Raw genomic sequence first — 16,133 nt, 5'->3', positions numbered from 1 at the left:
ACACAAACCGCCCCACCTGAGCATTCAATAACAGTCACGGACGTGCGCAGCTTCACCATTCCCTCACACACAGTAGCCTAGAGTCATTTGAGCGCCCAAGATCGCCCAGGGTCGCACACAGCGCTCCGGGTACCCGCACCTGCAGCTGCGGTCACCTGTAGCGCAGGCGCGATGTCTAGGCGTGCCTCGGGGCCCTCTGGGAAATGTTGTTCTTTCCGCAAAGAGGCCGAGGCGCAAAGCGTTCTGGGGCTCGTGGTCCGCGGGGTCGGAAGGAAAAGCTGAGTCGCTAGTCCAGGTTCCTGCAGCTGGAGTTCACCCAGCCGAGCTCGGGGTCCCGCGCGCCTCAGTCCCCGCCCCGCTCCGCCCCGCAGGGGATTCTGGGAGGCAACGTCGCTGGTCTCGGGTCGTTGGGCGTGTTTCCAGAGCCAGCGGCGCCGGGAGGTGAGTAGGGCCTGGCTACGCGCGAGAGCCAGAGGGCAGGGCCGGGCTTGGGGTGGACCGGCAGGGAGCGGGATGGAGACCAGGAGGGCGCCGCCGAGGAGACTGTGTGACAGGCTGCGGGTGTGACAGGGTGTGATCTTCTGTGTCACCGCGTATGTGATTGTGCGCGACTGTGACCGTCTGCCTCCGGTATAAAACTCCGAGTCTGTGTGTGTTTGTGCGTGACTGTCTCCGCAGGTGTAACTGTGTTATTGTATATGGGTTTGTGAGAGATTGCGGGTGTGACATTGTGTGTGTGTGTGTGTCGCTGTGTGGGTGTGTGTGTGACTGTGTTTGACCCCTTGTCCCTGTGGATGTAACTGAGTTTGAATGTGTGTGGCAGAAGGTGTGATTACGTGCCCATGACCATCTATCTCTGCAGGTATAATTTTGTGTGAGTAATTGTGGCAGGATGTGTGACTTTGTGTGGTATGTCACTATGCATGAGATTGTGTGTGACTGTCTCTCTGTTGGAGTAACTGTGTATCATCATCTCTGTCTTTGTGTTAATACCACTGTGTATGTATGTGACATTACAGTCGCAATTATGTGACCACATATATGTGTGTGATTGGGTGAGAATTTGTATGTGTATGTCAGACCTAGTGTGTGATTGTGAGACACAGAAAGATTAAAATTACTCACCCACATTCACACAGTTACTAAGTGACAGAATCAGGACTTAAGCCCAGGCTATTTGGCTCCAGAATCCTTGCTGTTAATTGCTAAACTCTCTTGATCTTTCCCACGCTGTGAGGGTGAAAAATGGGGGCCCTGAGTTCTGAGGGTGTTGGAGAGGATTGTCTGTGGTCTTGGACTGGGACCCTTCTGGACATGGAACTTAACCTGGGTCTCTTCGTTTGGTCCCATTGTGAGTAACAGAACCCAATCTAAAGGCACTGTAGTGAAACCATCCTCATATTGGCTGCCTTTGGGGGAGGAAAGCCCAACCTGAAAACCCAGTCTTCCTCTCCTTAGGCCATGGAGTTTGAGATTTTAGGTTTGTCCTTGTCAAAACTCTTCCATGTTTGGTGCTGAGAGAGGCTGATCCATGGCTCTTTTTCTCACATACCAAGTGAACTAAGTGTTTGGTTCTGACTTTACGTAACAAAGAAAAATGCTCTCATTTCCTTTTCAACTGTGTGTGTAAAATCTAAGTGGCAATAAGGGTGGCACTCCTCTATGCCAGGAGTTGGCTCAAGCAATCTTGACAGTGAGGAAAGGTTCTGACAGTTAGGTTGATTTGCCCAAGGTCACGTTGCCAATGAGGAAAGGAATGGAGAGTCAGTGTGTGTCTGGGGGTCTATATAAAGCGCAAGTCTTTCCCAACACCTTTCAGAGACTGATGGTTCATCTCAAACTTGAAAAATATTATTCAGATGATACACAGCGATTTGAAACAGCAATTTAAAAGCTATTTCTTTTATGCAGGTGCTACTTAGAGCTCCCAGGTGCTGAGAAGACTTCACTGATTCTCCTCTTGGGTTGCAAAGGCTTTTATGGACAAATTCAAGCTGCATTGCACTAAGGAAATAATTTTCTTACAGATTGAGTTGGTTAGTGCAGAGTAGCCCAGAATTAGGGGGTTGTATATCTTAAATTCTAAGTCAAACACAACTGTCTTTGTTTTCAGAGTGAAGAAATGTTGGCTCTGAGAAGACAAGGAACTTGTTTCAGGCTGTGCAGTTTCTTGTTGGTTTGGTATTGAAATTTGTCAGTGTTTGCCTCAGGCTGAATTTCTGTGGAGTAATAAAGGTAACACCTGCTGCCTCTGAATATGCTTCTCTAAAAAACATATAGCATTGATTTCTCAGGTTATGTTGAATATTTCCCATACAAACATTGTGGTCTCTTGAAAGAGGACCAGTCTTTGAGCCACACTGCAGTTTGACTCTTATGACTTTGAGTTAGCTGTTTAAGCTTTTTGAACCTCAATTTCACTTGGTGGTAAAATGGGGATAATAATACCTACCTTTGCAGTTTTGTGAAGATTAAATAAGATAATGACATACACAACATGTGTAACATTGCTATTTATATTACAGGAGCCACAGTAAGATTTATTTATTTGTTTATCAAATATGTTTTTAGCACTTACAGTGGTTCTGGCATTATTCTAGCACTAGAGATATACCAGTGAACCCAACAAATCCTGGCTGTCTTAAATCTTATACTATTCTTTGGGAAGACAACAGTTAACAGAAAAAAAAAAAAGTAACATGTCCAATGATGTTAAATGCTAAGAAGAAAAATAAATCAAGATAAGGAAAAATAATAACTGGAAGGGAGATTCTCTTTGGGTAGAATAGGGAGGTCCCTCCAATCTTGTAACAATTGAGCACAGATAAGAATGAAGAGAGGGAATGTGCTGTGTCCAGGCAGAAGGAAAACCCAAGGCCACAGCCTTGAAAAACGAGTGTGGACAGTGTTTGAGGAACTGTAAGGAAATCTGTATGCCTGGAGTGGGGCGAATAAGGGGGAGAAGAGTGGGAAGTGAGGTCTAAGGGGCAGCCAGGGCTAGATCATAAATTGTCTTATTGGCGATAGGATGGACTTTAGATTTTGTTGAGTTCAGGCTGTGTGTCCTTAATATTAGTCAGGACTTCAGGGGTTAAGTTCAACTTTGGCCTTTTTTCTCACATCTTGGAACGGGGTAGGGCTGGTCCATGTAAAGAAACTAGGGACCATAAAGGGGCAAAAAACTCTGTGAGTCTCAGATCAGCAACATAGGGCTGCTCTGCCATTTTTTTTTCTTGTTTAACTCTCCCTTCTCAGGACTTTGTTCTCCAAAAGAGAAAACTGAAGAAGGAAGGAAGAATGGCTGTTGGACTATGTAAAGCCATGTCCCAGGTAAGTTGATGTTTTCACTTTGTTTCCAGAAATTCCACATCATTTTTCAGGACTTTGGGACCTCAGAGAGAGTCACAAGTAGCCCAGTGAGCACTCTCTTCACTTCTCTCTCTCCACTATTTGTTCATATAATCCTTCTACAAAACATTTAGTTGCTTTTTTTACTCAGTGTTGTGCTTAAATGTATGATGGAACAGAATTTTTCCTCTTTAGATGGATCACGATTTGTTGTGTTGGAGATGAATGCAAGTGAAATAAAGGATGGAGTGTGATTATCAAATAGGGAGGTCAAGGACGGCTTTTCTGAGAAAGTGACAGTTGAGCAAAGAAAAACCTGAGTGAAAGTAGGGAGTAAGTTTTGTGGAGATCTGGGGAAGGGCTTTAAAAATGTAGAAGGAATAGCAAGTACAAAGTTACTGTGGTGGGAGCATGTTTGATATGTTCCAGGGATAGCAATAAGCCAGTATCCTCAGAGGGAAATGTGCACTGTGAGATCAGAGCAGTAGCTGGGGACCAAATTATGCAGGCCCTTAAAAGTCATGACCAGAACTTTGATTTTTGTTCTAAAGGTGAAGGAGAACCATTGGGGTGTTTGTGATGTGATTTGATTTATGTTTTAAAAGGAAAATAAATAGCAGAGAAGTAGGAGTGGAAGCAGGGAGGCCAGTCAGGAGACTGCTGCAGTAATCCAGGTGGGAGGTGATAGCTGCCTGGACCATGGTGGTGGCATTGGAGCTGGCGAGATTCTGGGTGTATATTGGAGATAGAAAGTATGGGATTTGATCAGGGATTGGTTGTGGAGTATGAGAGGAAGAAAGAAATCATGAACGACTACAAAGATTTTTGACCTGGGCAATTGTGTAAATGGTCATGCCATTTACTGAGATAGGAAGACAGGGTGGGATGAGATAAGAATCAAGAATTGAGTTCTAGATATATTAAATTCGAGAGACCTGTTGGATATCCAAGTAAAGTATTGATTATATATCTAGAGTTCAAGACTGGAGATGTGAATTTGAGAGTCATTAGTGTATTTAAAGCCATGGGACAGGATGAGATTATCTTGAGGGTAGGGTTGTGGCGAATGTAGATAGGAAAGAGGTCCAAGGACTGAGATTAAGGCATTCAATATAAGAGGCTGACAAGAAGAGGAGGAACCAGCAAAAGAGACTAAGAAGGACTGATGTAGAAGGAAAACCAGGAGAGTGTGGGTCCCGGGAGTCAATAGTAGAAAGCATTTCAAGGAGATGATCAACTGAGTTAAATTCTTCTGAGAGAGACTGAGGAAGATGCTAGGACCATATGGGAGTACTTGGCAAACAACATTTTTAAAAAAATTTCAGGGTTTGGTGACCTTCAGGGATGTGGCTCTAAATTTTTCCCAAGAGGAGTGGGAATGGCTGGACTCATCTCAGAAGGATTTGTACAGAGATGTCATGTTGGAGAACTACAGGAACTTGGTATGGCTTGGTAAGGATATGTATCCCCCATAATTCAAATCTTCCCTATGAGGTGTTTTTGCTTCCTCCATTGGGAATATCTAGGGCATCTTAAATGCTCAGCTGGACTTCTACTTCGTGTTCCCAGGAAATTATTCAAAGTAGTTTCATAGAGTTATAAATGAGTATAGTTCCCTTTGCTCTAGAATGATGGTTTGGGATAGCAACACTAGTATGGCGTGGGAATTTTTTTAATTGCAAATTATGGGGTCCCACTATAGACCTACAGAATCTGGGAATAAGCCTAATAGTCTGGGTTTTAATGAGCCCTCCAAGTGGTTCTGATGCCCATTAAAATTTGAGAACCACTGTGGCTTCTGATTTAGTAGGTCTGGGTTGGGGCAGCCTGAGAATTTGCATTTCTAATAAGTTCCTAGGTGATGGTTCTTCTGCTCTAGTACTTTGAGAACTGCTATGGAAGAGGCTTTGTCTTTCTCATTCTCCATTCAAGCATCTTTCCATTCTCTGGCCCTTCCTCTAATGGCCTTTCTTGCCTAATGACCAAGAGACTGAGTCTGAGTCTGGAACAGCAATAGCAAGTTGATTTGTTTATCTATCTGTCTGTCTTGCTGGCTCTCATTTTTCTTCTCCTGTAAACAGGACTTTCCATTTCTAAGCCCAACATGATCTCCTTATTGGAGCAAGGGAAGGATCCTTGCATGGTGGAGAGAGAGATGTCAGATGGTCAATATGCAGGTGAGTGACGGGGAACAGGGAAGGCTGTTGTAAGGTGACAGCCCAAGTGGTCATAAGAAGACTGCCCTGCATTTGAGGAGGCTGTCCTGGGCTTCAGGGGGTCATTTCCTCTCTATTTCTATCAAGTTAAGTCTCAATAATATTTCTACCTATACCCTAAATCTTGTTCCTTTTAAGTTCTTTCCCCTTTATGGACAGAGTTTTATACATTTCTAGATTTCTTTTTAGAGTTTTTATTTTTATCAAAGTTATGCATGCACATTGGTTGAAGAGACAAGTTGTTTTATAAGGCTTATTCCTTTAAAAAAAGGAGGTCTCTTGCCCTGCTTCCCAGTTTCCCTCTCCCTAGAGGGATCCACTTTCTTTACTTTTGCAGCTTCTTTTGGTGTTTCCTTCATGTCTCTAATAAATATGTTTATGTTGCTATTTCTTGATTGTTTTTTTCAGGTTTAGTCCTCATCCAATATCTTCACTAAGAAAATAAGAATTTAGTACTTATCCTGAATCCAACATGTGTGTGAGCATGCACGCGCACACACAACGATTTCTATCTTCCTATCTCACCGATATCATAATTTTTTAAGTTTTATTTATTTTTTTAATTGAAGTGTAGTTGATTTACCACGTTGTGCCAATCTCTGCTGTACAGCAACATGACTCAGTTATACACATATGGACATTCTTTTTTTTATATATTCTTTTCCATTACGGTTTATCACAGGATATTGAATATAGTTCCCTGTGCTATAAGTAGGACCTTGTTGTTTATCCATCCTATATATAATAGTTTACATCTGCTAATCCCACACTCCCAGTTCTTCCCTCCCCCACCCCCTCCCTCTTGGCAACCACAAGTCTGTTCTCTATGAGTCTGTTTCTCTTTTGTAGATAGGTTCATTTGTGCCATATTTTAGGTTCCACGTATAAGTGATATCATATGGTACTTGTCTTTCTCTTTATGACTTATTATGGTAATCTCTTAGTTGCATCCATGTTGCTGCAAATAGCATTATTTCGTTCTTTTTTATGGCTGCGTAGTATTCCATTGTGTGTGTGTGTGTGTGTGTGTGTGTGTGTGTGTGTGTGTGTGTGTACGTACCACATCTTCTTTATCCTTTCATCTGTAGATGGACATTTAGGTTGTTTCCATGTCTTGGCTATTGTGGATAGTGCTGCTATGAATATAAGGGTGCATGTATCTTTTTGAATTATAGTTTTGTCCAGGTATATGCCCAGGAATGGGATTGCTGGATCATATGGTAATTCTATTTTTAGTTTTCTGAGGAACCTCCATACTGTTTTCCATAGTGGCTGCACCAACTTACATTCCCACCAACAGTGTAGGAGGGTTCCCTTTTCTCCACACCTTCTCCAGCATTTGTTATTTGTAGACTTTCTAATGATGGCCATTCTGACCGTTGCGAGGTGGTACCTCATTGTAGTTTTGATTTGCATTTCTCTAATAATTAGTGATGTTGAGCATCTTTTCATGGGCCTGCTTGCCATCTGTATGTCTTCTTTGGAGAAATGTCTACTAAGGTCTCCTGCCCATTTTTCTATTGAGTTGTTTGTTTTTTGTTGTTGAGTTGCGTGAGCTGTTTGTATATTTTGGAGATTAAGCCCTTGTCGCATCATTTGCAAACATTTTCTCCCATTCCATAGGTTGTCTTTTGGGTTTTTTTTTATGGTTTCCTTTGCTGTACAAAAGCTTGTAAGTTTGATTAGGTCCCATACCAATATCTTAATTTTTATTGAATCACTGTTCAGTGTTTACATTATTATGGCTATTAAGTGCTAGTCATAGCTGTGCTGTGCATATACCAAGATTACTTTTTCTGTAATTTTTATTTTTCTTGGCATTAATAATTATCTGGGGTTTTGTCTATTTTTTTTCCTTAGTTTTCTATATACATATTCCTAACTCAATTCTTAACTCCTGATCAATTGTTTAAATCTCTTAAGACACTCAGACACATTAGGTTATCTATTGATTTTACCTTCTTGGAGAAATCTCTCCAGAGTCTTCAGATATGCTTCACTCTAGACAAATGGCTCATTACATTTGCTTGCATTCTATTTGGGTTTATCTAACGTTTTCTCATGATTAGATTGAGGTAGTGCATTTTTGAAAAGAGTGCCACAGAAATAATGTTGTATCCTTCTCAGTGAGTGCATCATACCAAAGGATTGATAATATTGATATATCTTATTATCAATGATGTTAATTTTCATCACTGGGTGAAGGTGGTATCTGCCTGGTTTCTCCATTGTAAAGTTACTATTTTTCTATTTATAATTAATAAATATTTGGGGAAGATACCTGATGCTATTCAGTTTCTTCTGAAACTTTTGCCCACTAATTTTAGCATCCACAGCCCTGTTGGATCTTGTCTGCAACAATTACCACTGTTGTGGTATTGACCTGATGTTGACATTTTTATTTCCTTCTTTTCTTTACACATATTAACTAGGATTGTTCTGTCTGGAAGAGCTGTTTCATCTCTCCCATTTGTTTATATATTAAAATATTTCTTCATATTTATGGAATGATGGGTTTTTTTTTTCCTGTGAGTTAAAACTACTGTATCATTATTTTGTTGCTCAAAGTGTTCCAGCTTTGACCATTGGGATCTTCTTCAAGTTGGTTCCTATGACCTTTTAACATGCCCCACTTCGTGGTTCCAGGTGTTCCAGGTTCATCTTGTTTTCCTTTCCCCAGCCTTGAATCAACCACTTCTCCAAGGAGCCCTGGTTCCTTTTATTGGGAAATGATGTTTAGAAACCAAGGTCTGGGTACTAGGTGTACTTATTGCTACTGGAAGTGATTTCTTCTAGGCCCTCACAGCAGATTGAGCTGGAAAATATATGTATGTATACCAACACACACTTCTAGACAGACACACACTTCTATATTTATTTCTGCCTCTGTTTTTTTTTAATATATTAAATTATTGGTTTATATTGATACCTTGATTTTAGTCCTACCCTCCACAGGGTTTATCATAGCCTTTCTCCTTTACTTATTTGTAATTTCTTCTTCTGACAATGAGAAGCAATGTATTTAATTATTTGCTCAATTTAAGTATACACACAAAGTAGTTTCAGAATTTCTAACCTATTCCTCTGTGAGGAATAAATTTACTAAGTAGATTACATTATTTGTATTTAGGTACAAATGTACTTTTTTAGTCTTAAGTATTCAGTCAAAAACTATTTTCCAGAGTTACTTAGGTTAGTTCTTCTAGGTTCATTTGTTTCTGTTGATTCCTACTACATCCTGGTTGATTTCAATTTTTTTTTTGTATCTGAAACATTACTGTGCTCCTAAGAATCAGACCTTTACAAGAATGTATCCTCAGAAAAGTGTTGCTCCCTCCTTGTCCTTACTATCTTGTTTCTGTTCCCTACTTCTTCCTGCCCCTTTCTTACCCACCCCTTGTAGATCACCAGTCTTTATTTTCAGGTTTGTCCTTTTTATGTTTCTTTTGCACAAGTGAGCAGATATACCTGTAGATTTGCATTTGCTCTTTTCACTTAGCTATAATGACATGGTTTGAACTACGAGGGTCCACTTATATGTGAATTTTTTCAGTAAATACTTACTACACGATCCGAGGTAGGTTGAATCCATGGATGCTGAACTGCAGATTTGGAGGGCTGACTGTAAAGTTATACCCATAGCCCCTGCATTGTTCGGGGGTCAGCTGTACAGGAAATCACTCCTTATGAGTTCATGGAGAGCTTCCTCATTTTTCTGACAGCTGCAGAATACTCCATTCTGTGGATGTTATGGTAATTTATTCAATACTCTATAATGTGTGAACATTTAGGATGTTTGCAGTAGTTTACAATTACAGACAATGCTGCAATAAATAACCTTGTAAATATGTATGTTCCTTTTGTTGAGGCTTTATTTTCAGGGTTGTTTCGTAGATGTAGGTGTGCTAAGTAAGTGCATATGTAGTTTAGGAATTGCCAAATTTCTCCCCAGAAGGTTGTACCTGTCTGCTTTTTGTATTAGTTTCTTATGGCTGCTGTAACAAATTACCACAAATTTAGTGGCTGAAAACAACACAAATTTATTATCATATAGCTCTGGATCCAGGTCAGAAGTTGAAAATGGGTCTTACAGGGCTAAAATCAAGATGTTAGCAGCCTGCCTTCCCTCTGAAGGCCCTCAGGGAGAATCTGTTTCTTGCCTTTTTATGCTTTCTTTAGGGCCTTTATCATCTTTTCATTTTCAACTTTGTAAAATCACCTTGTTTTAAACGTGAGCTTTATATGCAGTATAGAATTGAGTTTTGCTTTGTGAACCAATCTGGATATCATTTCAATTTAATAGGTGAAAGTCCAACCACATTTTTGATATGTTTGGGCTTAATTCTGTACATTGTTTTGTGTTATATTTTCTGATTTTTACAGTTTTAAAAAAAGACTTTAACTTGTCTGTTTTCTTAGGCTTTTTTTTTTGGTCGTGTAATACTATAGTTTTTATAATAATTAGAAAGATTCTTCTTTTGTTCTAGTGCCTTCACGGTTATAGTGCTCTGTTTCTTTAGACAGTATTTATTCCTTCTATTACTTGATTGGTCAGCTTTAAAAACTAGCCTTTGATTTTTTTACCTGTTACAGATGAGTCAATAAGTAGCCTTGTTATACTCCCCACCTTCTCTTCCCAAATTTTGTTACTTGTATGCTTTTTACATTGTCCAGGCATATTATATTTACATGCTCTTGTGTCACATTTATCCCAACCTTTCCTTTTGTCTTAATTCTGTAGTTAAATATATTTAGTGTTTTCCACTAGGTCATTTTCCTGAAATTTCTCTGGACATTTCTGGATTGGCTGAAATCTGCTCTCTAGCAGTTTCCTCAAAAAGAGTTCATGCAAACAATGTCCCCCTAAGCTCTACCTTGTTCATAATTGGCCATTCTTTCCTTAAGTTGCTTATAGTATAGTATTGGTGTTGAATGTTGTTACAAAGAAGTCTGATGCCAGCTTGATATTTTCCCTTTATGTATAAGTGCCTTTATATTTTGTTCTGACCTCCTAGATGGTTCTTTCTTTCATTTTAAAGTCATTTTATCAGGACATGTTTTAGTCTTGACCATTTTGGGTCACTTTTTCCTGGTAGATATGTTCTCTATCAGGATGGAGAGTCAAGTTTTTATTTCTGGAAATATTTTTTTCTTTTTTTACTGATGAAGTTAAAAATATAGGAAAGTATAGAGAATAATAATATAGTAAAGATTTCCTATTGATGAACAATTTTTGTATTTCTGAATTGCATACTTCATCATGTGTATTATTTATTTAATATACTGCTTGATTCAATATTTAATATTTAAGAATTTTGCCTGTTATCCATGAGATTGGTCTGATATAAGAACAGTGAAATAGATCAGTGGAACAGTGAAGAATGTACAAAAATACACCCATGTATATATGAGAACTTAGTATTAGATAAAGGTGGTTTTTCAAATTAGTGGTGCAAAAAGATTTTCTTAAAAGTTATGGATAATATTTGTATAATATTGGGTTTTGGAAGGTCTTTCTTAAAATGACATAAAGGCCAGGCTCTATAATGAAAAAATTGGAAGATTTGAGTTCATACAAATTTTTTAAAAATTTTATCAGAAGCATTATAAATCAAGATGACATGTGACAATAAAATTATAAATGAAGATGACATGTGATTTGAGGGAGAAGAATGCTCATAAAGCCTTAATGTCTTAAATTTATAATGACTTCTATAAACCACTTAAAAGAAATGCCAGTGTAATTAAAATATATGCAAAGTACGTGAATAAGGAATTCACCAAAGAAGAAACCACAAAATATATAAAAGGTACATAAATATATATGCAAATGCTCAATTTTATAATCAGTGAATTGCAAATTAAAACAATAATGAGGTACTCTTTACTTGTAAGGGCAAAGATTTTTAGAATAATGTTAGCCAGTGTGAATGAGTTCGAAGACATATTTCATGTTGCTGACAGGAATGTAAATTGATAAAAAAAAGTCAGAACCATGACTTTCTCCCCTCTTTCCCCCAAGTAAATTCTTTAATTTCTTCTATAACAGTTTTCTTTCTCCCTGCAAAGGTAAAAAGGAGACATTTGCTTTCTTGATATTTTTCAGAAGGGGACTCTTTGTATGAAATCAAGGCATTATCTCCAAAATGGTACATTGATGAAGAGGAAATATCCCAGGGGATGATAATGGAAAGACTTACAAGTTATGGCCTTGAATCCTCCAGTTTCAGAGAAGCCTGGAAATATGAGGGTGAATTTGAGCAGCATCAGGGAAATCAGGAGAGGCATTTCAGGCAAGTGACAACTCTTAAGGAAATCTCTGCCATGAAAAGAGACAATGAATATAATAATTCTGAGAGAAATGTTCTCTTGAACTCAGTACTTTTAACACAACAGAGAGTTCCCACAGTAGAGCAAGTACATAAATTTGATATTTATGATAAAATGTTCCCCCCAAATTCAGTTCTAACTGAACATAAAAGACTACATGCTGAGAAGGAATCTTTGATAGGTAATGAATGTGAAGAATTCAACCAGAGTACATACCTTAGTAAAGATGCAGAAATTCCTCCTGGGGAGAAGCGTTACAAAAGTAATGATTTTTCAGATCTCTTAAGTTTCCACTCATTACTTACTCAACATCACACAACTCATCTTGGAAAATTATCCCATGGATACGTTGAATGTGGTGCTGCCTTTAGCTGTTACTCGTTCTTTACTCAACCTCAGAGAATTCACAGTAGAGAGAAACCATACGCATGCAATGACTGTGGAAAAGCCTTTAGCCATGACTTCTTTCTCAGTGAGCATCAGAGAGCTCATACTGGGGAGAAACCATATGAATGTAAGGAATGTAACAAAGCTTTCAGACAGAGTGCTCACCTTGCTCAACATCAGAGAATCCACACTGGAGAGAAACCCTTTGCATGCAATGAGTGTGGGAAGGCCTTTAGCCGTTATGCCTTCCTTGTGGAACATCAGCGAATTCACACAGGAGAGAAACCATATGAATGTAAGGAATGTAACAAAGCCTTCAGACAGAGTGCACACCTTAATCAACATCAGAGAATTCACACTGGAGAGAAACCCTATGAATGTAATCAATGTGGAAAAGCCTTCAGCAGACGCATAGCCCTTACTCTGCATCAAAGAATTCACACAGGAGAGAAACCCTTTAAATGTAATGAATGTGGAAAGACCTTTGGCTATCGCTCACACCTTAATCAACATCAGAGAATTCACACCGGTGAAAAGCCCTATGAGTGCATCAAATGTGGGAAGTTTTTTAGGACTGACTCACAACTTAATCGACATCATAGAATTCATACTGGAGAGAGACCTTTTGAATGCAGTAAATGTGGGAAAGCCTTCAGTGATGCTTTAGTTCTAATTCATCATAAGAGAAGTCATGCAGGAGAGAAACCCTATGAATGTAACAAATGTGGGAAGGCCTTCAGTTGTGGCTCATACCTTAATCAACATCAGAGAATTCATACTGGAGAGAAACCTTATGAATGTAATGAATGTGGGAAGGCTTTCCATCAGATCTTGTCCCTTAGGCTACACCAGAGAATTCATGCTGGAGAAAAACCCTATAACTGTAATGAATGTGGGAACAATTTTAGCTGTGCTTCAGCTCTTAGACGACATCAGAAAATTCATAATAGAGAAACTCTCTGATTATGTATAACAAGTATAAGAAAGAAAACATTTAGTCACCATTCAGTCCTTATTAAATAAATATCAGTGAGTTCTTCAGTTGGTAATTCTATGAATGTAGTACCTATGGAGAAGCCTTCAGTTCATGAGCATCCCTTATTTGAAATAGCCTGAGTAGTAGACATCTATTACTTTTGGATCTGTTCTGTACCCCATTTGAGACTTACCTCACCCTCAATGCATATCATTCTGATGAAATTGTTTAATCAGGGAGAGCAGTAGATTGCTCCTAGGCAGGCCAATTATTTTCTTCAAATTCATGATAGATAAGGGATTTACAAATGTCTCTGTCTAGACCAGTAGAGTCCTAGGGGGTTATTGTTATGGGTAGTAAGAAAAGATTTTTTTTCCCCACCCCAGAATTGCAAGTTTCAAGGATTTAGTAAGGTTAAAAACTCACCAGTAGCCTTTTTGCCACCACATGAAGAAAGCCTTCCCAGGATAAATCCAACACAAAGGAAAACTGAGGTCAGAGACAGAAATCTGAGGATGCTGTTTGATCTTCTGGATCCAGTCATGTCTGAAGTCTACACCATTTTTTACTTTTCATTTTTGTGATCCAATAAATTTTCTTTTTTCTGCTTATGTTAATTTGATTTGGGTTTTTGCCTCTTGGAATCGGAGTCCTGACTCATACACCCCATGTTTGCTACACATGTGAGAAAGCCTTAATCTTTTATATGGCATAATTGTTTATCCTGAGTATAAACCTCATAAGTATATGAAAGTTAAATACACAGCCTTCATAAAGCTGAGAGAATTGTTACATTTTATTTGTTGATAAAAACTAATTTAGTATTCATTAGTCTGTTTCACAATAAGGAAGAATTTTTAAAAATTCACTTAGTAAAACTTATTACCAGGCTTTCTCATAGGGAATTAAAATCATTTGTGGCAGTGACTCACTATAGGCCTTTAAAGAAAGATTGGCCAGCTAAAAGAGAATAATGGATCCATTAGTTTAATGAATGGCTCTTCATCTTAAAGGAATTATTTGATTTTCTACTTTCAGCGTGGGTTTAAACATATCGTGATAGAATAAGATAGAATTGTAAATGAGGTCTTCTTTTGTGGGTGGGTTGTAAACTTGGTTTAAGAAGTTTATGGATAACTTCTTTGAAACTAGACATATTAGACAAGACATTGTTGGCAGACAAAAAGAATGAGCCATTTTCAACTAATGGTTAAAGTAAAGCAGTTGGAGCCTAAAATTTTTAGAGTATAAATCATTACTATTCAGAGTAATGAGGAACAGGAGGGTGTGGGGCAGTATATTCCTGTTTTATCTGAGTGGATATACGAAGATAAACTTTAATATGGAGACGTTGCCACTTTGAACAGAACCAGTTATAATCTTGGGCATTGTCTGGAGAGCATCTATAAAAACAGATCAGGACAAATGAATTATGAAAAAGTGAAGGATTTACATGTGAATATATGTGCGTGGAGCAAAACAATGACTACTAATATAATAATGTCTTTAATAGTCAATTTATACTTATATCTAATAAAAATCTGAATATTATTTTTCTTAAATATTAAGACAAATTCCCTTTGAACAACTTAAATTACAGATCTAGTATAATTGAATACTTCAAACCTTGAACAGAAACAAATATAATGGTTTTAAAACACTGCCAAACTTGCATTATATCTATAATATATTAATAATCGTAAGCTAAATTCATGTAATCATTCCTTTATTCTCTCATATTTTCTGGGGGTATAGGAACACTTATTTTAATATGTTCTAAGGGTTTAGTTATAACTTACATCAGAAAGCTCCTCAGGGTTACTCTAAACTTACTAAGCTTAAAGGAAAAAAAATAATAACTCAGACCAGTGATGAGTCTGAGTTGTTCACTAATTGATTCTTGATCTAAGTATGGCACCTGATTTCTTCCTCCAAGGTGATATAAACCCAAGCCACTGATTCTGTTTTTACAGTTAAACTTCACTTGTAATGTTGATAAAATCTGTTACACCCATGCCTTTAGCACAGGTGTTTGTATTTTACAATCTGATGTTTCTCCTCACAATGAGGTACCTAAATTTTGTTTATCTGCAACTATACAATCCATTGTCTTATTGTGATATATTGACTTGATCTTTTAGCATTATTAAAAACTCATGCTTTATTAGTACCTTATAGATATTAGGACCAGCTAGAGATTTCCTATCCTAAGAGATAAGAGTTTGAGTCTGTTTAGTTAATTATCTTTAGGACATGAACTAATCCATTTAGAACACACTGGTTAAACCTTTTCCACTTGGTTGAGTGTGATCAATGACAATGACTTTTTGGATTTCTTTTTTAATCTGGTTATTGTGCTGAACATATCTTTCTGCCTCGTTACAGTTTATGCAGTTTTTGCTTGTCATATAGAAGAGTTTTCTTTATTTACTCTTGCTTAAGTAGAAGGTTTGTATTTGTGTGTTTATGTGTATGTGTTTTATTTAAAATTTTTGTATTGAGCACCTACTCTGTGCCAGGCTTTGTTCTAATCCAGGCTTTGGAGGTAACAGTTGTGAGTTAAACAGACAAAAATCCTTGCCTTCATAAAGCTAATTTCTAGTGAAGAAGATAGACAATAAAAAATATATATAAGTAAAACATATACTATGTAAGAGAGTAACTTCTAAGGAGAAAAAGATGAAGGAAGAGCTGGGTGACCAGGTTGATATTTTAGATTGTGTGGCCAGTGAAGTCCTCTTTTGAAGTTAACTTTTGATTAAAGACCTGGGAGAGATGAGAGATCTGTCTATTCATGCTACATATACACGTACACACATATACACATGTATAGGCCTTATCTACCTAATGGAAAGGAAATGCATATATGTATATGT

The 16,133-nt window shown here is 38.0% G+C and overlaps 1 protein-coding gene across 5 annotated transcripts; it reads left to right on the top strand.

Moving 5' to 3' along the window:
* Positions 1 to 300: 300 nt before the first annotated feature.
* Positions 301 to 14,034, top strand: ZNF527 (zinc finger protein 527). 5 transcript variants are annotated; one of them, XM_036832857.1, is made up of 6 exons: positions 301 to 441; positions 2,114 to 2,235; positions 3,256 to 3,330; positions 4,674 to 4,790; positions 5,430 to 5,525; positions 11,671 to 14,034. In XM_036832857.1, the coding sequence occupies exons 4-6, from the start codon at positions 4,727 to 4,729 to the stop codon at positions 13,242 to 13,244; spliced, it is 1,734 nt and encodes a 577-aa protein (XP_036688752.1). In that variant the 5' UTR covers positions 301 to 441; positions 2,114 to 2,235; positions 3,256 to 3,330; positions 4,674 to 4,726; the 3' UTR covers positions 13,245 to 14,034. The 5 variants fall into 5 exon arrangements, with proteins under 5 accessions (XP_036688752.1, XP_036688748.1, XP_036688750.1 ...); XM_036832853.1 differs by having other exon boundaries at positions 4,674 to 4,800; positions 11,671 to 13,874; XM_036832855.1 differs by lacking the exon at positions 301 to 441 and adding an exon at positions 1,196 to 1,351 and having other exon boundaries at positions 4,674 to 4,800; positions 11,671 to 13,874.
* Positions 14,035 to 16,133: the final 2,099 nt, after the last annotated feature.

Source organism: Balaenoptera musculus, chromosome 19 (assembly GCF_009873245.2).
Source record: "Balaenoptera musculus isolate JJ_BM4_2016_0621 chromosome 19, mBalMus1.pri.v3, whole genome shotgun sequence".
Classification (NCBI taxonomy): domain Eukaryota; kingdom Metazoa; phylum Chordata; class Mammalia; order Artiodactyla; family Balaenopteridae; genus Balaenoptera; species Balaenoptera musculus.
This window is presented reverse-complemented; position numbering and strand designations above follow the sequence as displayed.

What these genes read in the sequence shown, in the direction of transcription:
- ZNF527 (XM_036832853.1), top strand. Translation starts at nt 3,298, where the DNA reads ATGGCTGTTGGACTATGTAAAGCCATGTCCCAG. An exon ending in TATGTAAAGCCATGTCCCAG is followed by an intron (nt 3,331 to 4,673) that starts GTAAGTTGATGT and finishes AAAAAATTTCAG; the next exon opens with GGTTTGGTGACCTTCAGGGA. An exon ending in CAGGAACTTGGTATGGCTTG is followed by an intron (nt 4,801 to 5,429) that starts GTAAGGATATGT and finishes TCCTGTAAACAG; the next exon opens with GACTTTCCATTTCTAAGCCC.